The sequence below is a fragment of the Pavona decussata genome, unplaced genomic scaffold (genome assembly GCF_977016875.1).
Source record: "Pavona decussata unplaced genomic scaffold, jaPavDecu1.1 SCAFFOLD_178, whole genome shotgun sequence".
Taxonomy (NCBI): domain Eukaryota; kingdom Metazoa; phylum Cnidaria; class Anthozoa; order Scleractinia; family Agariciidae; genus Pavona; species Pavona decussata.
The window spans coordinates 319,354-344,681 of record NW_028145588.1 but is presented as its reverse complement, the minus strand read 5'-3'; the positions used below and the strand labels follow the sequence as shown (position 1 = coordinate 344,681).

Below are 25,328 nucleotides of genomic sequence, written 5' to 3'. Positions count from 1 at the left end.
TCCTTCTACGACGTTTGCTCCTGGATAGTTCGGCCACGTTACTAAATGAGTAGAAATCATCGCGAATTTATTGAGAAAACGCTGATGTAATTTTTTAGTCCCGTTTTCGTTAGTGTGGTCGTCGTCCCTGCTTAAGGTCCCCATTATAGGATGGTAACAGTTATCGATTTTAGTCAATCGATAACAATCGGTAAAATTTTCTTCCTATGTGTTTGATTCTTTTTGATTACCGATAAAAATCGAAAGTTATCGGCGATTAATTTATCCATCGAGTTCAATGGATTGACTATCCCTGGAAGCTTAATTAAAATCCGTGAGAGTATTTGACAAAATATGTAACCTTGAAGTTATAAAAAGAAAGCGGTAATCATCGTGATAGTTCATGGTTAATATCCTTGAGTTTATATATATAGCTGAGTGTAACCTTGTTGGTGCAAACTACATAGCCGACTTAGCCTTCAGCTAAGAATAAGCAGTCCAATATATTTACTAAAAGTGGGGTGAACTTGTCATCATTTTCGTGTTCCTAGTCAAATTCGAATCACGAGTCAAGTTGAATCAGTGTTCACTGTATTCTTAAAAATCATTCTGTCTGCTAATCATCCAACTTTGATCCACCCAAGTCATCCTCTTCTTAATCTGCTAAAAAAGGGAAGTGATCTTAATCCTTAAGGCTATTTTGTTACCTAGCAACTCTCTTTTTTAAAAATAAACAAATAGCTAGTGTCTTGTGCATATTGTCACGATCCATTTATGCCACCCACTTTCATAGAGTTGAGTACTGAAATGTTAAGCAAACTATATTCAAATAACAAGAGACCGTCCTTTTGCCGGTAAGGACTCGCCAAACCTTGAAATTCGATGTTAGAACTCAAAGTCGTAAGAAATTATGACTTGACTGACGATAAGTCTGATGTATCGACGAGGAATGTGGCTCAGTGCGTTTTTTAAATATACATATTAAAATATATAAAACTGTTCAATTGAGACCTTACACTGCTGTTAAAAGTAAAAACTAATATCCAAGCTTTCGCCGATCAACGGCATCATCAGGGATGAGAAAATATTCCGCGCGCGCTATATATATATACTCGCTGTTGCGGAATATTTTCTTCACGAGGACAAATTCGGCTCGGCCCAAGCCTAGTTTCAATAATCTGTTCATGTTGTCCTTCAGCAGCATGGTTAAAATATATAAAACTGTTCAATTGAGACCTTACACTGCTGTTAAAAGTACAAACTAATATATATTTTAACCATGCTGCTGAAGGACAACATGAACAGATTATACATATTAAATTTGTCTCAACTTCATTGCCGCGAATTTCGGAAAGGATGGAACAGACAAAAATACGGGATAACTAACACCACGATTGCTCACTTTCTATCCTAACCGTTGCCTTCAATTTACATCACAGAAAAATATTTAACTTTGTATTTTTGTAGCTTTTACGGAAATTGAGTATGTCGAATGTTGGACTTTAATTGATTCCAATGGTGACCGGACTATATTTAGGGCCCATTAAAATGGTCTGTTTTTGTTTTAAATAAAAGTTCTGTTAATACCAATTTGGTATACTAGAAAATACAGTGTTTGGTAATGTCATCTTGCGGAAAACCACATCATGCGATCAGTTGACTGCTGAGGAAGTAGATGCTGTACTATTTATTTGTGGCAGGACCGGAAATGTATATCACGCAATGATGTAACGGCGTAAATAAACTGCCCTGATGACGACAATAGTTATTAAAGGCGAGGATCGTTTCAGCCGGAAACCAACTGGAGACTAACCACGTAGGTCTCCACCCTTAGAGAAATGATCCTCTTTCTGCCAATTTTAACTTTTACCGTTGATTCAAATCCATCTATCAAACAAATTATTAAAAACTGGATCATTGTATAATGCAATTCCAGGGATTTTAGCGGCCGTGGTATATGAGCCATTATACCATGCATGCCCTAGAAATAGCCCGGAGACCATTAAATTGTGTTCTTTTTGATCTTGCAAAGTGAAACAAGCAAGATGTATCACTATTTCTTCATCGTTTTTAATAAGACAATTATTCCACTCGCGTTTGTTGGATAGGATATGACTATAGCCAACTCGGCGCTACGCATCTCGTCGGCTATCATAGACCGTAGATAGAATCAAAGCTCGCTCGTGAAATAATTGTTAAATATAAAATGGCTTTATTCTTTTGGTAACTCTCATTCCGTTTGAGGTATAACAGAATACAAAGAATATCCGTTCCCAAAGAAACGCAATTACGCTTATTCCCTTTAAACCAAAAGCCTTCCTCTCCAAAACGCAATTCTGTCCTCTTTGAATAAAGTGGAAGTGCATTCCATAATTTTGATATCAGTGGATTAGGCCGAATGGAATACTTTTCTATTTATTCCGAAAACAGAATAGGCACCAAGAAGAACATGAACGCCGTCAACATTTTCTCTTTATAAAGCAGTCTATTCCTTGCATTGCATTCTCTTTTCGGCTGAATAAATGTAATCCCAAAGCGCGCAATGCAATGTACATCCGATATTGGCATGAAATGTAAACCTCTCCTGTGGTATATACATCTATCCTCTTACCGAATCTGCTGAAAACTGCATAAGTGTTTCTAATTTTACCCCGCTGAATCAAATGGGTATCTTTTTCCAAACTTGGACCGAACATTCTTAAGTTGCCGTGAAAAGAACAGGAAAAATGAATACAATACTTACTAATCCATGCAGCCAATAATGATAAAGAAATATACTCTTTATGCGTTCATCCGGCAACTTCGTAACACTATTTAAAACTGTTCCTAACTTTAGTATTTTCAGTTTATTGTCGTTCAATTTCGCAGTTCAGTCTGAGATAAGTAAATAAAAAAAAAAATGACGACTTAAAGTGTCAAAGTATTTAGCACTGTTAAGCGCTAATTGGGGACACCTATAAATCAACAAACTGAACATAACAAATTCCAACTGGTGGGAGGCCAACAAGTTGGTCATTTTCAAAGCGTGGCCTTGGATACCGTGAAACAAATCCAAGTGGCCTCCGATCGCGAATTACAAGTCTGTCGCCGTACCCACTAACCCACGCCGCCGCCATAATTAGAGATGACTAATCTCGTCAGGTCTTTCCTCGGGGCTATCACTGCTCTCTTTGTACCGTGAACTCCCTTTTATGCATTTTTGTGCACAAAGGAAGGGTTGCTGTGTATTTAGGGAGCTGGACTTCTAATCCGGATTTCCTGCTCTCAAGTCCTCACCTTTGACCATTAAGATAAATTACTAACGCCATTAGTCTCAACACTCGGAAGATGTTTCATGTTTTCGTGGCCAACAGCTTTGAATAGCCTCCCACTAGCTCAACTCTCAGTATTTCTTTCAGCACCGATGAGCACCAATAGGATTAATTATTCAAAAGCCATCAGTACCTTAGGCAGAAAACAGACAGTCCTGATCACATATCTGGGGTAAAATTCCATAACCTTTGCACTTGTAGTTTACAAGCAGGGCTCAGTGTTCGTTTGACATGCGTACATAGAAAGAAACTCAACGAAGATTTAAAAAAAGAGGTCCAACATAATCATCGTTCAAGACTTCTAATGTTTTTGAATTCGTTTTCTACTGCATGACTGAGCGTGTGATAACAAGGACCAGCCGATAAGTGTACTGAAATGCTTTATTGAATTGACCCTTCATTTGGTATCAAAGTTTCATAAGCCTCATTCGTAAAGCGTTGTTGGAACTTTATAACCCCTCGCCGTCTCTGCCAGATAGTTTCAGCACTCGGCAGGATTAGTTTCCCGAAATGGAATTTCATGGCAATTTTGTCAAATTTCCAAGCCTTGCATTAGCTCTCTTAGTGAGCGTGAGTTTTGGTGATGATTGAATTCGAACCAAACCTTAAGTGACGTATTTTTGCTTTAATATGGCCTCGGGGCCAATTAATGTACTCCTTAAAGATGTGAAGATGCACTCCCTTTGTTGTGATATTCGCACTAAAAGGTGAAAATATACAAATTAACCTTGTTTGATCTTATTCTATATTTTACACTGTAATCTAGGAAAGAATGTTAGGGGCCTTCGTGTGAATTCCTTACGGTATGATGTCATTACTGATTTTAGTATCAGCATGTGTCAGCTTAATAGGATATCATATAACGTTGCATATTTAAGGAAAGTAGAGATTCTATAATAAAAACACACAGTGTGCCTCAGAGCACGCAAGGGACCAAACACGCGACTCGACAAATATTTAAAGGCAATATTGTCCGGAAAAGAGCTGTTCAACACAGAGTGGGTTCAAAAATCGGTCAAATTTCCTCGTAGACTTCAATTGACCAAGTTACAGATTTTTTTACCTGGTGATGAAGCTCGGGTGTTGTAAAGTTGGACTAAGCTAAGCTGGTAAGCGAACACTTTTACGTGTGTGATGAATTAATGCTAGATCATTTTCTCTATTACTGTCTTACGTGAAAGTCAAGAAAAGTGAGCATTCATCCAAAATCGTTAATTATAAAAACGTTCAGTTAATCGACAGTGGAATTAATGAAACAAAAACTTGCGTTAACCGATAAATTCTTTCAGTTGTACCTTATTCTGTCTCGCGTTTCTCTGCGGCTTCGCTAAACGCTTCGAGGCACCTGGACCTAATTAATGTATTTTGCTGCGTTTAAAGAGAATGACAACAATAACTGACATTACAATTAAGTCGATAATATTTTGGTTTTGAGAAAATTGTGCCGGGACGGAAGCGAGTGAATAAACAACCAACCAACAAATCGACAATAACCCTTTATCGAAACTGGCGTGATGTAGAGAACACAAACATTTTAATTACTGGATAAATAACGTTTTTTTTTGGAAAAAAATAAAGTAAAATCCCGCTTAATTCTGTACCAGACGACAACATCGGCGATCCATGTATAGAAAGAGCACTTAGCCTTGAACAAATTATGTCTACTAAATGTTTACACAAGAACGACAATTATTGCGGAAAACGTTAAAATGATAACTTAAAGTAAGGTGATTAAGTCAACGTTCAAGATCTTAGACTGATTATCAAAGCTTTCAATTAATCAACATGGAAATTCGAAATGAAAACACGCGTACCAAATAAATTCTTTAATGTAATCGACTTTCCTGTTATGCCTTGGTACAATTTAAATTGCACCCAGCGTCAACCTATCATGAACTGATTACCGGTAGCCCTCAGATATTCCTAAAGGTGTTCAAAAAAGGGGAAAAATGGCTTAAGTATATATAATAGAGATAAATCGAAAACGTTATAGGCAGATCTGCAAATGTTCGTCAGTCTATTTAATATATTACTTTAATTTGTCTTAAGACCCTATTCAAAAAGTTTACGTGTCGATTCAAAACAATAAAAAAAATGTATTGTGCCGTTCATTATGTTGTACTACTGGCGGGTGCTTCGAATTTGTAGTGTGGTTGGAATCCTGAGGCATTAACGATCATGTATCAACAGTTCACGGGCCAACTTCCTATGCTCTCACTTGGAATGCCGACTATTTTTTGCCTGAACATGAAAATTTTAAGCTGTTCGTTTTTGTTAATGCCTTAGTGTTTTCTTCTATTTTAGTCATACAAATACAAGTGGTTATTAACTGGTTGTTCTGGGCAAAATCCATCAAAATACGCCGTTTATTCTCCATTTTTAAACACTTTTTCTGTAGCAATATGTTTCTGTCTTTGGTGCTTGTCAGCCACGAATAGTCGGTTAAGCCCGTAGACCTGTCGTGCTTTCTCAAATACCAGCGCATCGTTACTTCCCTGGTGTAATGTTTAATGTTTCTTACAAGGCATAGTTCTGGGGTTTTAGTCTTTGGACGGCGTCCTAAAATATAACCATTGGATTGAAACCTTAAAATGCCACGAATGAACAGTACGTTAAGCCAACAGGGAAACAAAACATTTGATTAGGCTGACGAAATTTTAATTTGACGGTGAAAGAAACACAAACAAACACAAGAACGAAACAAACAAACAAACAAACAAGCAAACTAAACCTATTAATGGTTTGCATGTGACGTCATAGCGGCCATGTTGGTGGACACTGAACAGTGAGATTTTTCTCTCCTGGAGTTACCTGCCATTTTTATGCAAACTATATGAACAAATTTTCTTTTGCTTTGTCCACCAACATGGCCGTGATACAAACCACCTATATCTATTGATCTCTATTCAGATCTGTATTACTGCAATTTAAGTGACTGCGACGTTTGAAGTTGAAACTAAACTATGAGCGATAGTTCTTAAAATAGAATTCTACCTTTAGGGGTGTAAATACTGGACGAACCGCATTTCCGAGAGCAGCCTTTGTTTGTGACGGCTTTGACCCTTTGCCAAAGCTCTCTGATATTGCAGTGGTTTTAATTGTAGTTCGTATGACTAAAAAAATGCTGTCCTCGGCCCTAGAGTAAGGAGTTTCATACAGTGGTTGTTCTATCGAACTTCTCTGCTTAAGTAAGTGCCACAAATCACCTTAAAGGACAATACCATTTTTGTTACTGCGCATACGTTCTACGCGTCTCAGAATGGTGCCAGAAACTCGGTTACTACTAATACCAAAGTATTTGTCCACGGTTTATGATCACCTAGGAAAAGCAGATCTTAGCAAGGACTGTTTGAATACAAAAAGAAAGTTAGCGGTAACCTTGCATTTTTCAGCGGTAATTGAGCTTGAATTTGGACAGAAAATCCTGGACATTGTTCTGTATTTTATTTTGTTTTTTTAGAACTACTATTGCTTGATAATCTCTGAAAAATTCGTAATTCAAAATTTCTTTTGGGATTCCATTAGCACTTCCTAAGATCTGCTTTTCCTGAATAGTCATAAACATCGCGAAAATACTTCTGTATTAGGAGGGACAGTCCTTAAGCTTGTCGGAAATGCTCAATATCTATGTGATTGATAGGAGTTACTTTCTCCTCTTTGTAGCAAAAAAGAGCAAGCAGGGGTCATTTATTTCAAATAATAACTTTGGTTTTGTTTTGTCTTTTGTTTTCAGGAAAAAATAAACGAGACCAATCGATCATTAGGGATCTTCAACAATCAACGACAGTGACTAGTAATCATCGGCAGCCTTCGGCAATTATCGGAAATCATCGGTAGTCACTGCAAAGGTGTTGGAGTCCTCCCAATCACGGATTTCGGCACGTAATCACTGAACGTTTGCTAATAATTGGCATCTCATCGGTACTCCACAGCAGTCCTCGGTAATTATTGATAATTAACCTACTATTTAAAAACAGCCAGGGACACATTAACAGCAAACACTGATCACAGCTTCAATGGATGACGCTGTCGCTAACAGCTCCACGCCATCTTCAAGCGTGGGGGCCGAGTCTGTGGAACCTGTTCTCCTCGGAACGTCTGCTTCTTTCGTCAGTGCCTCGCTAATTTGTCTTCTTATAATAAGTGCATTGGTAGCGAACACTTTCGTCTGTTTAGCTGTTTACAAACAGTCCTCGGCCAGGCGAGTCACTCGCTACTTCATTATCAACCTTTGCATTGCTGATATCTTCGTTACGGTAATCAGCATGCCAGTTTGGCTGGTGTTTTTGCTGTACGATAGAAGATCGGCAGATTATATTCTCGGGGAAACATTTGTGACGATTTGGACACACGTGGATATTTTATGCGGTACAGCCTCGATTCTTAGTCTGACGTCAATCAGTGTCGACCGTTACATCGCGGTAACAAAACCTTACTCCTATGTGGAGTTTATGACAACGAAAAGAGTGATGAATATCATCTGTGGAATATGGATGTATTCCATGACTGTGGCGTTGCTGTTAAAGCCACTGAGAAAGTACAACGGAGGTAAGATCATGCATAATAGCTGTTAGAGCGGTTTTCAATTGAGTGTCGAAAGTAATTTCGTGTTTGCTTTGGTTTTGCATTACTACGCGCTGTGATTGGTTTACAAAACTCGCGCCACTTTCTCAACCAATGGGAATCCAAACCAAAACCAATCGTGTTTTCGCCACCAGCGTTTTCCCGCGCTTGGCGCCAGTTTCATGTATTTGCTTCGAATTCTGATTGGCTCGTTGCGTTGTTTACATCTGTTGCGATTGGCTAGAGCAGGAGCCAGAGTAATTACTTTGGTTTTGGTTTTACGACACTCAATTTGAAACCGCTCTAAGGCCTAGCTAAACGAGGAGACATTGTTGCGGAAACACTGTTGTGGAGGCAAATGTTTCCCAGTTTAGCCCCGCAGAAAATATATATTGCGGAAACAAATTTTGCTGCTAGGAAACAAGAAATTGTTTTTGCCTAAGGTCGAAAACATTTTTGCTTCCCGGACATGAATTTCGCTTCCGAAACATATGTTTCCCACTTTAGCGACCGTGAAAGCAAAGTTGACTAGTTTCCAGTGCTGCTCATTAAATATGTTTCCTAGCAACAAAGTCAGGTTTGGAAATAATGTGATGGAATATGTTAAGCCTGGTGAATACAGTAAATGACACAGGCATACTTGGAAAAAAAATCCGAATGTTCCTATCAGGAGTCGAACCTAAGACCTTCCGATTACTAGTTCGGATGCTCTACCACTGAGCTACAGGAGACTCATGGGAGCTAAGGCCATTAGGGACAAACATCCTGCGTATTGCTGGGATTGGAATGTCAATGTGTGGCATATGCGCAATGGAAATAATGTGATGGAATATGTTAAGCCTGGTGAATAAATGAGAATGATGTGTTTAATCAGTAAATGACACAGGCATACTCGGGAAAAAATCCGAGTGCTCCTATCAGGAGCACTCCTATCCTAGCAGTACACAGTTTGTCCCATGCGGCTAGTTTAATGGCCTTAGCTCCCACGAGTCTCCTGTAGCTCAGTGGTAGAGCATTCGAACTAGTAATCGGGAGGTCTTAGGTTCGACTACTGATAGGAGCACTCGGATTTTTTTTCCGAGTACGCCTGTGTCATTTACTGATTAAATACATCATTCTTAAAGTCAGTTTTGTCATTATGCGCATGCGTGACCCTTTGTTTTTCAACTAAACAATGTTTCCTCGTTTAGCCACCGGGGCAGCAATCATTTTGTTTGCTTCCCGCTAATCACTGGCCACCCCGGAAACATAACAAGAAACAATGTCTCCGCAACAATGTTTCTTAGTTTAGCCCGGCCTTTACTTTTTTGTGGTTACCAACTAGTACTATTTAAAGCAACCTACCGCACTTGTAAAGAGTCGGATGAAGTTGTGTTTTGGTTCACGTCAATCAAAGAAAAACCGATGAAGTGAGTTCCGATTAAATTTCAAGGCAATACAGACAAAAACATTACCTAAATTGGTTAACGAGCCAGTTCAAACTAAAAGAAAATGTGTCGTTTAGCGGTTACTGTATTTTTCAATAATATTTAAATTTAAATTTTTTGTCTTGAAAATAGTTCTGGTAAACACGTATATCTATTTTTAGCAACCACCCAAAATACTGAGCTGTTTCACAAAAGATACAGCCCCGTAGCCATACTAATTCCGGAGCCGCAACAGAGGTGGTTACTTTATAAAAGTACAGCATTACCACTCGCTGAGGGAAGTATTATACACAATCTCCAGAGCCAGCGGTCAAACGTATCGTGCATGCGCAATTATGGCCGTTTTCTAGTCGGAAAATTCAAGCGAAATGTTTGATAAAAATGGTGTCTGGTTTGCTTTGAGTAAACAGACGTCGAGTACCGGTGTTAGCATCTAGATTCATCGCCCTTCATTTTGAATTCTGTCGGTAATAACGTCGCATGGATTCTCCAGAAATTTTCATTCACAAATCGATGCAGCATTTACCTCTAGCGCCAATCTCGTATCCAGAGTCCTCAGGCTCTTTGGTCAGTGGTTGGTCGTCAGAAGAGACGCTGGAGAATTCGGAAAAGAAATTAAAATTAATTTTTTTTTAATTGGCTGCCCCGTCACGGCTTGCATTGTTTTACCGCAGTAATCCTGCGGTTTAAAATTTCAGTTTCCCAGAGTCTCTCCCGCCGACCAACCGCTGAACAAAGAACCTGAGGACTCTAGTAACGAGATTGCTCTAGCGCCTCTAAGACCAGGGAACTGGTTGCTAAATCGCGCGCATGCACAGTCGTTTTATTGCTGCGAATGCAAATTCACTTCTCATTCTCGACTCCATTGTCCTTTCCTTTTGCGCATGACTGACGGTCAAGCCGATATGCTCTGGGGTTGAGAATGAATCACTTCTCTAAGTTATTTAAACTTATTAGTAACATTCAACCAATGGAACGTCAAGATTGGAAACGTAGTGGCATTCGAATGAAATTTCAACTGACTTATTCTGTTGCAGGTTACGCCCTGTTTGTTATGTCTGCAAGTTTCCTTCTACCACTGTTCATAATCATCGCAGCTTATGGAAGCATGTTTCGCGTTGCTAGGCGACACGCCCGTGATCAAGTTCATCTTTCCAGTGCAGAAAGCCACCACCGCCACAGGACACTCAAAAGTGATCTCAAAGCGGCCAAAACGATCGCGTTTGTCATCGGAACGTTTTCATGCTGCTGGGCTCCATTTATATTTGTTAGTGTTTCTTTCAGGTTTTGTGAGTCTATTGACCCGAATGGTGCTAGCGTAGCAAAATGGCTGTCTTATCTTAATGCTGTGTTGAATCCTGTTGTTTATACATGCGTGGACAAACAATTGAGAAGACTCGTGTGGAAAAGACTCTGTTCATGCCTGAGAGGAAGGTTGCGTAGTCCTTCCAATGAAGAACGCTTTACTCATAAAACTTACACAGAATATGCTTCTCCAGTGACCCTGGTTTGAATATAGCAGGCGGGAACTTTGACTTTACACGTTATTTTAATGGTATCATTAGGGAAGTCTTTAATTACGGAACTCGATAGTACGTACGTATCTGTAGTCGGATAACAGATAGTATCATAAAGAAATATAAGTAGCTTTCATATAATATATCCAACACGAGAAAGAATGTCCTATCTGATTGGGAATTCCAATCACCGAGAAGTGGGTTTGAAAAGAGCGAGGCTCAACTACTGCAACGAATTGAGTAAATATCAAACTTGTTACGGGTACATTGCTCGTCGAGTTGGTATAAATATTTTAAGCCTAGGATCCGTTGGAGCTTTGCGGGAATTTCTGCTAACATTCTAGAGATTATAACAAAGCACTGCAATGACTTAAACAATGGTTTGTCGTTTCTTAGGTTGAAAATTAGCAAAGATGATAGGTCATCCTTGACTTGTTGACAAGGTAAATAACCTGTGTATAAGTTGCCTCCGTCGATCAAGTTTAGTTAAAGGGTGATAACGATAACTCTAATATAGCAACGAATTGTTACAGATACGTCTCATGGTCTCTCATGGAAGTGCGATCGCTTCTTTCATACGAAACTTGATGTAAATGAGGTAATTCATGGCAAAGGGTACAGAAATAAACTAAACAACTTTTTACAATAACTGTCCAAATTCCCGCGCGCTGTTGACTCGTAGCTATTGTCTATAAGAGTACAGATAATAAAAATGACGTCAGATGTAACGCGCGCACTTTCTCAACGAAAAAAAAAAAAAATTGCCAATTCCGCTCGTACTTTTTCCATGTTATTGTAAAAAACAAATCGACGGAAGTTTTCTATGGCCTATACTCTTATAGACCATAAAATGACGCCATAAAATGTTCAAAACTTGGCAGTGAAACCACTCGCCTGCGGCTCGTGGTTCCACTTGAGTTTTGAACATTTTTTGACGTCATTTTATGGTCTATAAGAGTATAGACCATAGAAAACTGCCGTCGATTTGTTAATTAGTGCAAATCTACTAGTGTTTTATCACGAATGCCATTCTCTGATTGGCTGCGCTAATCGCTATCTATTCTGTGATAGATAGTGAGTAGCGGTTTTCAACAAAATGTCGGCCGCTTTGTCGCGTTTTCGAAGTGTCTGCGATGAGGATATAGATAATTTACTTGTTTAGTTTTGAACCACTAGTAGATTTATACTAAAACAATTAGATAATTCGCTCGAGATTTCTACGCGTGAGAGCTGATTCAGGCTGCGCCCTCATCAGCTATTTAACAATTAGATTATGAGCTCGAGATTTCTATCGCGTGATAGTTGATGAGGGCGAAGCCCGAATCAACTATCACGCATAGAAATCGAGAGCGAATAATCTAATTGTTTTAGTATAAATCTACTAGTCGTTCAAAACTAAACAAGAAAATTATCTATTTCCTCATCGCAGACACTTCGAAAACGCGACGAAGCGGCCGCCATTTTGTTGAAAACCGCTACTCACTATCTATCACAGAATAGATAGCGAGTAGCGTAGCCAATCAGAGAACGGCATTCGTGATAGAACACTAGTAGATTTATACTAACACGCGATAGAAATCTCGAGCTCATAATCTAATTGTCAAATATATCTTTGAAAAATCCGCACAGACAAGCGAATAAATGTTCAGCGTAAGCTTTGTTTTGATGAAAATGGAATCGCACTTCAAAGTTTACATTTCGCTTTGGCCATCCCAATAAAATGTTTCGTTTCCCATCGCCCCGTCTATTGTGATGAAGGGTCGGTCGGTCGGGCAAAAAGAGAAAAAAAGAATGAACACTTGAAAGGGTCTGGGTTCCAGAGCCTGAGCCCGGGCTGCTAAGTAAGAAAGCCTAGTTAGAACGTCAACTCAAAAACTTGGTCTTTTCGTTCGTTATTCGTAGTATCGATGTTAATTAACGACAAGGACATCACATCATACCAATTGTTGTTAATAACACAAGATCGTGTGCTTGTAAATTAAAGTATCTACTTGTTTGACTAGCGAATCTGGAAATTTTTTTTTTTTACTTTTTCGAAAAAATTGGGTCGGTCGGGCGATGGGAAACGAAACATTTTATTGGGATGGCCTTTGGTTACTGATCAGTAGATATATAAATTTGAAATGTTGTAAACTTTTAGCGATGATTTCCCAGCTACTGAGACAATGACAAACAGGTTTCACTATTAATTCTTAAACACATTTTATACACTCATTAACATTAAAGGTACAATAAATTTCCTTGAAATTCGGTACGTTAAAACTGAAAATCAATTCATCGAACATGTTCGAGGTCAGAATTCAACAGACAATTACATAAAGTCGTCGATTATATGTTATGACAAGAAGTTGACCTTGGGGGATACCGCAAGTAAGAAAATGGTCCCCGGAGAGAGAACCAATTACAAAACATCGTTGTTTGCGGCAGTCCAAGTATGATTTAAACCATTCGTACGAAGTGCCAAGGACACCATATTTTTTCAATTTAGACAAAAGAATGTCGTGATCAACAGTGTGAAAGGTTTTGTTTAAATCCAAGAAAACGACTTCGTTTACATCACCCTGGTCAATGTCGTAAGCCAAGCTATATCAGTAGCTTAACGTAATGCAGTGATCATGGAATGAAATGAACGAAAACTCGATTGGTGGTTTGAGATAATAAGTTTGTATACAATAAAATAATCATATACAGTTGATCACAAATTATTCTCTCGAAGACTTTTGTTACAACAGGAATTACTGAAATTGGAAGGTAGTTATTTAAATTTGAGCGTTGACCTTGTTTGAAAATTTCCATTTGTCAGGAAAAACGCCAGAAACAATAGATTGATTAAAAATAGGATCGAGTGGAATGGCTATTTTAAAACAGCACATTCGCGCAAGAGAGGCGCAGATGTTGTGTCCAAACCAGTAGATTTTGATTTACATAATTTGGATAAGAGCGAAGTAACTTTGGAGATACTGGTGTTGTTTTTAATTGGAATGAGCAGTTAAAAGTCGTGGTTAAATAATCTAAACGTGAAATACTGTCAACATTGACTTGAATATCATTTGCCAACCTGGTACCAATAGAATAAAAATGATCATTAAAGGCATCAGACAGCTCATCCGAATCATAAATAGAGTTGCCAGTGGGGAGCTTAATTTCGTTTATAACAGAACTGTGTAAATAAAAAAAAAGTGCTAGATAATTTCGTTGGCAACTATGTGATAAATTATACCATAATTGTAATAGCAATGTATTATATACCGCACATATCACATAGTCTAATGGCGGTTTACAATTCTTCTGTGGGGTGAGATTGGAGCATGTAAAGGCGCCACTGACAGCCACTATCAGTCCATACTTTGATCTCACCCACCCACCCAACCCAAACAATAATGTGAAACATGAAATCAGAGATAGATATGGACCACCACACCGGGGACTACGTCCCGGCTACTCTTCTTGAACAGAGTGTGTTTGGAGTTCTTTAAAGTCCCACAGATTTTTAGGAACAAGTGTCGTGAGACGGGACTTAAGGTTTATCGACCTTATCCGAGTAGACTATAAAGCCTACCCGTTTGCAGATGTCAATTCAAAGATAGCACAGGCTCCTCAGTTATTTAAAAACTCTGAAGCCTGGTTCCCGCTTGTGAGATTAGCACAAGCATAAGCTTGCTGCACAAGAAATAAGGCATACGCGAGCGCAGTAACGTTGGAGGAGATCTGGAAACTGATTCAAGATGGCGGACGAAGAACTAGTGATTTTGCTTGTACTTGTGCTTACCTCACGCCGATTCCCACTTGTGAAATAGGCACAAGCGTCAGATAAGCAAAGCACAAGGAATGGAACACGCTCTTTCGTATGCTTATGCTTGTGCAGAGCTTATATCACAAGTGGGGACCAGGCTTCTGTGTGTTGTTCTGGACGCAGTTTAAACCCGAGACCTCCCGCAGAGTAGTCCAGTACTCTTCTAACTGAGCTAAAATAAAACTGATAGCTTTGCAGTGTTTCTCAATAAGAAATCTTCAAACATATTTTCAGGGCTTGATTTTGGTTGAATGTGGATCAATATTCGAGCGTCCATTCAGCGACGAAAGCATGCAAAAGGTCATTTGCTCAGCGGAGTAAGTGTTCTAATTCCTGCCGGTCGCCTTGGCGTAGAAAAAGGGGTAAGAACCGTCAAGCAACTGACACTAATTAAGGAGCAATGCCTACAGACTGATTTATTTGAATGAACACTTCCTTATCAACTTGCAGAATAGCAGTAGGCACAGGGTACAAAGTTTTCCCTTTATCTAAACTTATTAAGAACCCATTGGCGCTATTGGGTGGTACAAGAATTGAAACTGAGCGCGTAGTTTTCCCGTGAAACGAACTGACGCCGAAGAGTTAAAGCAAATCGGCACGCAAGAGATAAATTAGCTTGTTTATTGAACTTGTTGACTAAACATATTCTTGTTTTTTTAACAAGTGAGTCTTAATTTGTTACCGTCCTTGCTGCAAGGTTATTAATTGAAATGACCATGGATCCCGCAGATATACATTTAGGGCTTGGACTACCTGATCGGGTAGCCTTGAAAGGGAAGCCCCTCGCCAGTCGCTTGAGCTTAAGAAGGCTCACATTGTGCTTCTATTGTAATTGTATTGTATTTAATCTAATATAATGTTCTAGCATTTTCGTTTCTAACAGACTTAAAGCAGCTGCAATAGACTTAGTATTTATTACCTAATTGCTCAGATCATTTTCGCACTTTAGCGAGAGAAATACCCATTGCAAATTCCTCTGCTGGGAGTTCCAGCCGAACTCTGTTGTGCTGACTCGAGAACGACAGAGATTGATGATTTCAAACTCTTACTTCAAAACATTTTGGCAAATTAATCACGTCGCTCATGCAGCACCCTGAATTGAACTGACAGCCTGCCCTCTCACAAATAAGTTGGTTATGAATGTTTTTAGAGCCAATTCTTTTATCCTTCAACTGATTATGCAAACCGGTTCTTTTTCAAGGTTAAAACAACTCTATTGAAGAAAGTATAAACAACCGAAAGAAAGAGGTGAAAGAGAAAGTTCACAGCGGCAATATATCAACAATGGAATTCGTTCTCCTTGATTAGTAAATGTAAATCTTTTGTCCTCTGGTAACAGAGCATGGGTTTGAAATACCTGGAATTTAATTATAAACAAAGGAGACAATGTAAGAAAGCGCCGAGCATTCTAGTGAAACGAATTGACGCAGAAGATTTAACAAAGCAAACCGCACCCGAAAGGTAAATTAGCTTGTTTGTTGAGCTTCTTGGCAGAACATCTCCTTGTATCTAAAGGTGAGTCTTGTTAGCATCCAACAACATTTTTAAATTAAAATATGACCATGGATCTTGCAGGGAGACATTTTGGGCTCAGATTACTTGATGGGGTAACTCCTAGCAAGTTTCCTAAGCTTAAGAACGCGCACAGCCTATTTCTATTGTAATTGTATTGTCTTTAAACTAATTTAATGATTTTCTAGCACTTTCGTTTCAAGCAGAGTGAAATGAGCTGCTATCGGCTTGGTATTTGTTACCTACTCTTTAATTTACTTGCTCACATTAATTTATTTCTGCCGTTTAACGACAGAAGCTCCGCCGATCCATTGCAAATTCCAAATTCCTCTGCTGGATTCTAGTCGAACATCATTGCATTGTGGAATACGGCAGCGAAAAATTAATGATATTTCGATCCTTAAACTCTTAAACCAAAACAGGTTAGGGAATGAATTACGTCGCTCGAATATAAAATCTGTTTCGAAGATTGAGTTTCTTTAAGCAAACCTCGTTTGGTTTTTTTTTTTTTTCAGGCCTATCGGTGAACAGATTATCATAAACAATAAGAACTAATGAGACTCGCTCTAATGGTTTTAAAGGCTGGTTTCCATATGATCGCGGATCGCAGATCGCAGATCGCAGATCGCAATAATGTCTGCGATCGTCTGCGATCATATGGAAACCAGCCTTTAGATTGAACATGGTTCTATCTTCTGCGATCGTCTGCGATTGCGATCGCAGGATCGCAGACGATCGCAGAAGTAGTTTCCATATGATCGCAGACGATCGCAGACGATCGCAGACGATCGCAGACCTTATTGCGATCTGCGATCTGCGATCCGCGATCATATGGAAACCAGGCTTAAAAGGTAATTGAAATCGGCACAAAACTAATTGTAGAAAGAGACAGTTCATTTATTTGCATGATACACTCTGGTGTTGTCAAAGGAAACAATGGTGGACACAGAAGAGCACTCATCCGGCCTTCGAGCAACAAAACACAAGATACATGAATCTTCCAAACACTGCTCGCTCGAGTTATAGCACCCTGTCAAATCGACTTTCGTTTTCAAATTTGAGGCGAAAATGTCAAGGTTAAAATCTATACCCATGCATTTTGAGACAAAAATGGCTCAAAACTGATTTTCTTTGGGGCGGCGCATAAATCATGACATTGACATTTGACATGTTTTTTATTCAGGCTCTCCAATCTGACTGTCACATGAGTGCAAAATACAAAAGTTGGAGATAATAAAACGTAGAATAACACGCAGCTCAAATATACAATTCAAACTCAAAAATGCAATTCAAACACTGAACACAGCCTGCCTTCTAACAAATGAGTTAGTTCTGAATGTTACAAGAACAAATTCTTTTATCCTTCAACTGATCATGATATGACCAAACCGGTTCTTTTTCAAGATTAAAACAACGCTATTGAAGAAAGTATAAACAACCGAATGAAAGAGGTGAAAGAGAAAGTTCACAGCAGCAATATATCAACAATGGAATTCGTTCTCCTTGATTAGTAAATGTATTCGGAAGGAAAATCTTTTGTCCTCGGGTAACAGAGCATGGGTTTGAAATACCTGGAATTTAATCGGTATAAACAATTAATGCAGGGGAGACTATATAAGAAAGCGCCGAGCTTTCTAGTGAAACGAACTGACGCAGAAGATTTAACGAAGGAAGCCTGCACACAAAAGATAAATTAGCTTGTTTGTTGAGCTTCCTGGCAGAACATCTCCTTGTCTCTTAAGGTGAGTCTTGTTAGCACCCAACAAAATTTACAAATTAAAATACGACCATGGATCTTGCAGGGATACATTTTGGGCTCGGATTACTTGATCGGGTAGCTCCTAGCAAGTCTCCTGAGCTTAAGAACGCGCACAGCTTATTTCTATTGTAATTGTATTGTCTTTGACCTAACATAATGATTTTCTAGCACTTTCGTTTCAAACAGGTTGAAATGAGTTGCTATCGGTTTGGTATTTGTTACCTACTCTTTAATTTACTAGCTCACATTTATTTCTGCTCTTTAACGACAGAAATACCCATTGCAAATTGCTCTCCTGGATGCCAGTCGAACATTAAGTAGAAAACGGCAGCAAAAACATTCATGACTCTTAAACTTTCAGTTCAAAACGGTTTGGGAAATGAATCCTGTCGCTCGGATTTAAAATCTGCTGCGAAGATTGAGCTTCTTTAATCAAACCTTGTTCTGTTTTACTGGCTTTTACAGGCCCATCAGTAAATAGATTATCATAAACAATAAGAACTAATAAGACTCGCTCTAATGGTTAAGAGTAATTCAAAGCGGCACAAAACGAATTGAAGAAAGGGACAGTTCATTTATTTGCATGATACACTCTAATGTTGTTAAACGAGAAACAATGGTGGACACAGAAGAGCACTCATCCGGCCTTCGAGCAACAAAACATAAGATACATGAATCTTCCAAACACTGCTCGCTCGAGTTATAGCACCCTGTCAAATCCACGCCCGTTTTCAAATTTGAGACGCAAATGTTAAGGTCAAAATCTATAGCCATTTTGAGACAAAAACGGCTCAAAACCGCTACCCTTTGGGGCGGCGCATAACTCATAACATTGACATTTGACATTTTTTTTATTTATACTTTCCACTCTTGTAGTTACATAAGCGCAAAATACAAAAGTTCGAGGTATTAAAACAGAATAACACGCAGCTCAAAAATACAATTCAAATTCTAACATGCAATTCAAAAAGAGGAAGAAGAGTAGAGGGGCAACTCATAACATTAACTTATATGAGAAAGTACACCACCACCCCGGCCTCTATATCATGTTAACCTCTACCCCCTCCCTCCCTTCCCTCTTTCTTGGTGTTTCCCGCATATTCTCTCCCAACTGAGCTAACATTACAGTAGCTTTGAAGAGTTTTTCAATAAAGAAATCCTCGAAACATATTTTCAGGGCTAATTGATTTTGGTTAAATGTGAACCAATATTAGAGTGTCACATTCAACGAGGAAAGCGTACAGAAAGCCATTTGCTCTGAGCTGAGTGTTATAATTGCTGGATCGCTTTGGTGTAAAAAGGGCGTAAGAAACTCAAGCGACTGAAACTAATTAAAGAGTAATGCCTACTGACTGATTTCCATTGAATGAACGTTTCCTTATCAACTTAAAAGTCTTGCCTCGCCTTTATTTAAACTAATCAAGAACCCATTCGCTATTAGGAGCTGAGAAGATTATTGAAGAATTGAAACCGCCGATTTTTCCAGTGAAACGCATCGACGCCGAAGAGCTAACGAAGCAAACCGGCAGGCTAAAGATAAATTAGCTTGTTTATTGACCTTGTTGATTGAACAACTTCTTGTTTTTTAAAGAGAATCTTGTTACCATCTTTGCTCCAAAGTTCTTAATTGAAATGACCATGGATCCTGTAGATATACATTTAGGCTGCCACTACCTGATCGTGTAGCCTTGAAAGTCGCCTGAGCTTAAGAACGCTCTCATTGTGTTTCTACGGTAATTGTATTGTGTTTAATCTACTATAATATTCTAGTACTTTCGTTTCTAACAGACGTAAAGCAGCTGCAATGGACTTGGTATTTATTGCCTAATTGCTCAGATCATTTTCGCGTCTTAGCGAGAGAAATACTCATTGCAAATTCCTCGGCAGGATTCCAGCCGAACTCGAGAACGGCAGAGATTCTTACTTCAAAACAATTTGGAAAATTGATCATGTCGTTCACGCAACACTTCGAACACAGCCTGCCTTCTCATAGATGCGTTAGTTCTGAATGTTTCAAGAACAAATTCTTTTATCCTTCAACTGATCATGATATGACCAAGCCGGTTCTTTGTCAAGATTAAAACAACGCTATTGAAGAAATAAACAATCAAAAGAAAGAGGTGAAAGAGAAAGTTCACAGCAGCAATATATCAACAATGGAATTCGTTCTCCTTGATTAGTAAATGTATTCGGAAGGAAAATCTTTTGTCCTCGGTAACAAAGCTTGAGTTTGAAATGACTGGAATTTAATTGTATAAACAAGGGAGACAATATAAAGAAAGCGCCGACCTTTCTAGCTCAGTTGTTTGTTGAGCTTCTTGGCAGAACATCTCCTTGTCTCTTGAGGTGAGTCTCCGTGTTAGCATCCAACAAAATTTACAAATTAAATATGACCATGGATCTTGCAGGGATGAATTTTGTGCTCGGATAACCTGATCGGGTGATCTTAAAAGGAAAGCTCCTAGGCAGTCTCCTTAGCTTCAGAAAGCGCGCATTTTTATGGTAATTGTATTGTATTTAACCTAATATAATGATTTTCTAGCACTTTCGTTTCAAAAAGATTACAAGCAGCTGCTATCGGCTTGGTATTTGTTACCTACTCTTAATTTACTTGCTCACATTTATTTCTGCCGTTTAGCGACAGATATACCCATTTCAAATTCCTCTGCTGGTTTTTAGTCGAACATTGAGCGGTGAGGGTAAAAGGAGGAATAAGTTTGCGGAATGGCATAATTATGTCAAATACGATTTACGCGGGAAATAAATTAACTCAAAAGCGCGTCACGTTTTCGCACCAATTTTATAAGAGCAGCAGCTTTTTTTGATGCTGCAGACTCTTGCCTAATATCAACAACCGGAATTCGAGGATTAGATCGTCTGATCGTTGATTTGGAAGAAAATTGTTTATAGTTTTCGCATTCAATGAACTTTGAGTAAGTAAATTAACTTCATGTTCACTTTTCTCCTCGCCGCTTTCGGAGTCAAAAATAAGGTGGCAGCGTAGCTCGATGAAACTGTAAAGTGAGGAAAAGTAGAACATATTTTTCCCATGAGTTAATTACAAATTGTTTATTCCTTACATTATGTAACCGTCAAAGAGTCCGATAAAATGACCGAGTTTAAATTTAAAATTTCTCACAGATAGTGGACTTGATGAGTCAAATTTGCTACGATGAAAAATGTACCAGCAGCAGAAGATTTCTTATCAACGCTTTATAGTTGTCATTCATCCATAAATTTCACCATGGAACTAGCATCTGATAATAAATTACCCTTTATCGGTATGGAAGTGCTCTCCGGAATTGCAGAAAGGATGCAAACTGGGAACTAGTGTTTATCGGAAACCAACGAACACTGGCCTACTTTTTCACTACGAAAGCTGTGTCGATAAAAGGTACAAGAAATCGCTTCCCAAGACCATGCTAAATCAGTCGTGCACTTCACCTGTCATCCACCTGGGAGTCTTTCAAATCTGAATGCGATCATCTCACGGTGATGTTTACTAACCTCAAGCACCCCGACAGCCTCATCAAGTCCACTGATCAGCTGTCACTTTGTCACCCCACTGAGGTCTGAAAACCCTGAAGTCTCAGTCCACCAACGAAAATACTGTTCACCGAATAGTTTTGCCTTTCAAAGATCAAAAGTCAGCTGACGCAGTGAAGAAACAATTATCAGATCTAAGAAACAAAATCGATCGGACTCGTCAACCTGTGTTCAAGAGTCGCAAAATATGTGAAGATCTCAAGATGTGCGAGCCAAAACCACCTATAATTAGCCAACAATGCCGGTTGTGTACAATTATAAATGTGATCTGTGTGATGCAGAGTATGTCAGACATTTACACCAACGTATAGACGAACACCGTTCTTCGGCAATCGGCAAGCACTTTTCCGTTTTAAAGAAGTGCAACGGAAAACTGGACTGTCTGATTCATGAAATGTTATTCATAAAGAAGAAAAGGCCATGCTTGAACACACAATCAGCCTCCATACGCGCAAAACTATTTATTTAATTCGTCACCTTTACATGTATATTTTACGTTTTATCGCCTTGCACGGTATATATTAAATTGTCAATTTATTTTCTTTTCACTTGAAAATGATGACATGGAGTCATTGAAACGTAATTATAGTGTAAAACTTCTTTTGCTTATTTTTATCATTAGATGATATCACTGTGTTCAATGAAACTCCGCCTTAAACCATGTTCACACTAAACTTCAATTATTTTCAACTGAACTTTAATTGAGGATATCACACTTCATTTCATTTTTTTTCATATATGGTTCGGTTCACATGCATCTAAAAACAAAACGGATAGGGTAAACCTCGCAATCTGAAGTTAAAAACAATATGGCGTGCAATCGCGGATTGGCGGCCTTAATTTTACCATCATCATTGCGATTCTCAGGAAAGAAAAAAGGCGCGGAGGGCTGCTGACTCCAGAAAAAGAAAAATTCGCCGTCGCGAATTTTGAAATCAGTTTTAGACTGCTTCATATTATTCATTTAAGCAAGACACTGTTGCAAACTTAATTTGTACTCTCCTTCGGCCATTCCTTACCTTTTTTAATACATGACCCCATACTAGTTTCTTGTTATGTACAGTGTTTAAATCATTTTGTACCACCACTACAAAGCAATAACGAGTTTCATCTCTTTGACTTGTGCCACCAGTTCTACGCCATTTTGATCAATCCCGCAATGCAAATATTTCAACTAACCCCCGTGAAGTTGTCGGAACTAGTCTTAATCCGATTGAAATCAAGGACTGTAATTAGTTAATGTGAACACCTCCAAATATAATTGGATTATAATAGAGGCCTAGTGTGAAAACAGCTTTAGTCTTGATTTTCGATTCATTTTAGGTACGGAACTTTCAAGACGACTTACATGGCGTTCAAGTTGACTTTGGCTTGCCTCATAATAGCTGCAGTCTTGACAGGAGAGGCTGCGAGGAGGCCTGGATCCTACCATAAACGCCGCGTCCCTGAAGGCAATGATAACCCTTTGCGTAATAGAGTGAAGGATGCAGAGTATCTTTGGGAGGTAAATGTAACTGATGATTTTACAAGGGAAATAGTTTCAAGACGTGTCGTTAAAGAACTGATATAAAAATAATGAGAGGTTTCAGTGCAGACAAGTTTTGGGCAGGAATTCGTATATATTTAGCTGTCACAGTCTTGGGGCTACACAAGGATGTTTTCTTAATTAGATCTAAATTATTAATAATTCATTAAATCGATTCTCGTTTGTGTGTGGAAAGTAATTTTCCGTTTAGTACCTAGGTTTTTCCTTACTTATAAGCTTTGTGGTTGGTTGGAAAAACTGACAAACATTTCTCAACCGTGAGATTCAAAACCAACCATTAGCGCTTGGCACAGTTGCATGTATTTGCTTCGAATTCTGATTGCTGGGTTTAATGTGTTGCTGCACGTGTGTTGCGATTTGTCAAAGTAGTTACTCTTTGGGTTTTTTTGTTTTACGATACTTATTTGAAAACCACTGAATTTAAACGAGTGGTTCGTGTAACCAAAGCCAAAGTAACTATTCCAACCAATCACAACAGACGTAAACAATGCAATGAACCAATCAGAAGTCAAAGCGAATGCATGTAGTCGTCTTCAAGCGTGGGTTAACGAGTGCACTAAGACTCGATTGGTTTTGGTTGGGCTTGCCATTTGTTGAGAATTAAAATGAGGCGAGCCTTAATTAGCGAACTATCATAGAGTGCAGTAAGAAAAACTAAAGGAAATCACTTTGTGTAGCTGTTGATAAAGACTTAGTAATTTTCGTTGTTACCGCTATCACGCACACTGACTTACAACTAGAGGCTGCACTAATAGCGAGAAAAATGAATTATCACTACTGTACCTTCAATTGATGACTTGTTTCAAGAGAAGATGAGCGCTAAGAGAACACATCTCTCATTCATGGATCTCTTCCATGCAAGGATAATTCTTTTCAATCTAATTTTAGCGCGTGGTCATACTGCGCGGCTATTTTAAGAAAATCACCTGATTGGTAGCTTGCTTGTGTTTATGTGTTTTTTTTTTCTTGTTGTTATTTATTCTCAATTTACAGGAGTTCCTTCAGCGCCGCGCCTGTATTGCGCTTGGAAGCGCCGGCTGTGAGGGTAACAACGGCAAGTGTTGCAGAGCTGGTAATCCATATACGGGCACAATGCGAAAATGTGTAAACACGGGATCTTTTGCCAGCCCGTAAGTTCTGCCATGAAGGCTCCTACCGATGGCCCTTGAAGCCATCACGCATTTATTCGGTTTGATATATAGATTTCCTTGTAAATTTTTACTAGATTCTTAATTTTCTATCGACACTTTAATTTCGCGCTCATTAAAGCCAAAAACGAAAAAATTCAAAAATAACCATCAAACAAAGCAAAACTAACCCAATAGGCACACCCTTTACAGTTTTCTCTGACTCTCTCTCCGATTTCGCGAAATCAATCAAGAAAACCACACAAATTAGCGAGAGTTCCACTATGAGCAGCCATGTTTCCTTATTTAGCAGGGTTATTAAATGTTTTTTTTAACTATACACAAGTATTTTACTAGGGCGTGCTGTACATTATCAAATAATGATGAAAAATTCAGTGCTACGTGCCTCGTTGCTTTTAAATATTATAATTTCATATTGTACAGCCCTTGTTTGAATTCTCTCATTTTTATCTTTCAAATTAGCTCGACGGCGTCTTTGGCTATTATCTTGATTAATTTTTCTTTTGTTTTGTAGGGTTTACACCTGCAAAGATCAATAACAAACCAACTGGGCCGCAAAGTCAGGATTTACAGGAACTCAAGATCTTGTTTTTCGATTCCTGTACTGTTGTTACAAACCTGACCAAATATCTTCAGTGTGTCTTGTCAGTATAAGTTGTGTGAAATTTTCCCATGTCACTATTATTAACAAAAAGATTAGCTGAGTTGTTCACTGAACAGTAGCGACCTTTGTATGGGATTAACGTCAGTAATTATAAAAGGCTTCTGAATACAGCAGTGGCTAGCAGTAACGAGAGCCGGCAGCCAATTCGTATCTCTACGGTATATTGTTTAGATTAGGTCTGTATCTTCTGGACAGATGAAAATTCAAGGACGGAACATATATGTCCTTTCGAGTGGAATGTAATGAACTTCACATTGTTAGGGTTGTACCAATAGCAATTAAAATTTTGTTTGCACATACCTGATCAAGCCTCATATTTCACAGTTGTGCTATTAACATAGACCTATTCGGTGGGGTGGGTGTGATACTCAACAAATGTTTGTGCGGGGAGGCTCCTTCCCTAGGTCCAAACCAAACCTTTACCGTTATATATTCTTTTATATACCATTTTGGAGAGGAAAGGTTTGTTTGAAGAAGCAATTGGTTATGCTTGAAGCACCTCAGAGTCAAATAAAAGGAGTTGGTCAAAAAAGAATATTGTTTTCAGATAGATAAAATCGTTA

General features: G+C 38.7%; 2 protein-coding genes and 1 long non-coding RNA gene across 7 annotated transcripts in view; 2 read left to right on the top strand and 1 right to left on the bottom strand.

The window, feature by feature from the left end:
• The window catches only part of LOC146463362 (uncharacterized), a 403,676-nt gene that overhangs the window by 66,173 nt on the left and 312,175 nt on the right, over positions 1–25,328 (bottom strand). The window lies entirely within an intron of this gene.
• On the top strand, positions 4,181–12,050 carry LOC146463378 (alpha-1A adrenergic receptor-like). Its single transcript, XM_085084497.1, has 3 exons — positions 4,181–4,399; positions 7,024–7,838; positions 10,318–12,050. Exons 2-3 carry the CDS (start codon positions 7,307–7,309, stop codon positions 10,791–10,793), a joined length of 1,008 nt encoding a protein of 335 aa, XP_084940623.1. The 5' UTR covers positions 4,181–4,399; positions 7,024–7,306; the 3' UTR covers positions 10,794–12,050.
• LOC146463377 (uncharacterized) lies at positions 15,976–25,069 on the top strand. 5 transcript variants are annotated; one of them, XM_085084484.1, is made up of 4 exons: positions 15,976–16,105; positions 22,731–22,911; positions 23,947–24,083; positions 24,616–25,069. In XM_085084484.1, exons 2-4 carry the CDS (start codon positions 22,756–22,758, stop codon positions 24,638–24,640), a joined length of 318 nt encoding a protein of 105 aa, XP_084940610.1. In that variant the 5' UTR covers positions 15,976–16,105; positions 22,731–22,755; the 3' UTR covers positions 24,641–25,069. The 5 variants fall into 5 exon arrangements, with proteins under 5 accessions (XP_084940610.1, XP_084940613.1, XP_084940612.1 ...); XM_085084487.1 differs by having other exon boundaries at positions 15,991–16,051; XM_085084486.1 differs by having other exon boundaries at positions 16,031–16,109.

Coding starts and splice junctions, on each gene's coding strand:
- LOC146463378 (XM_085084497.1), top strand. CDS start 7,307: ATGGATGACGCTGTCGCTAACAGCTCCACGCCATCTTCAAGCGTGGGG. Junction 7,839..10,317: donor ACTGAGAAAGTACAACGGAG/GTAAGATCATGC, acceptor ATTCTGTTGCAG/GTTACGCCCTGTTTGTTATG.
- LOC146463377 (XM_085084484.1), top strand. CDS start 22,756: ATGGCGTTCAAGTTGACTTTGGCTTGCCTCATAATAGCTGCAGTCTTG. Junction 22,912..23,946: donor ATGCAGAGTATCTTTGGGAG/GTAAATGTAACT, acceptor CTCAATTTACAG/GAGTTCCTTCAGCGCCGCGC. Junction 24,084..24,615: donor ACGGGATCTTTTGCCAGCCC/GTAAGTTCTGCC, acceptor TTTGTTTTGTAG/GGTTTACACCTGCAAAGATC.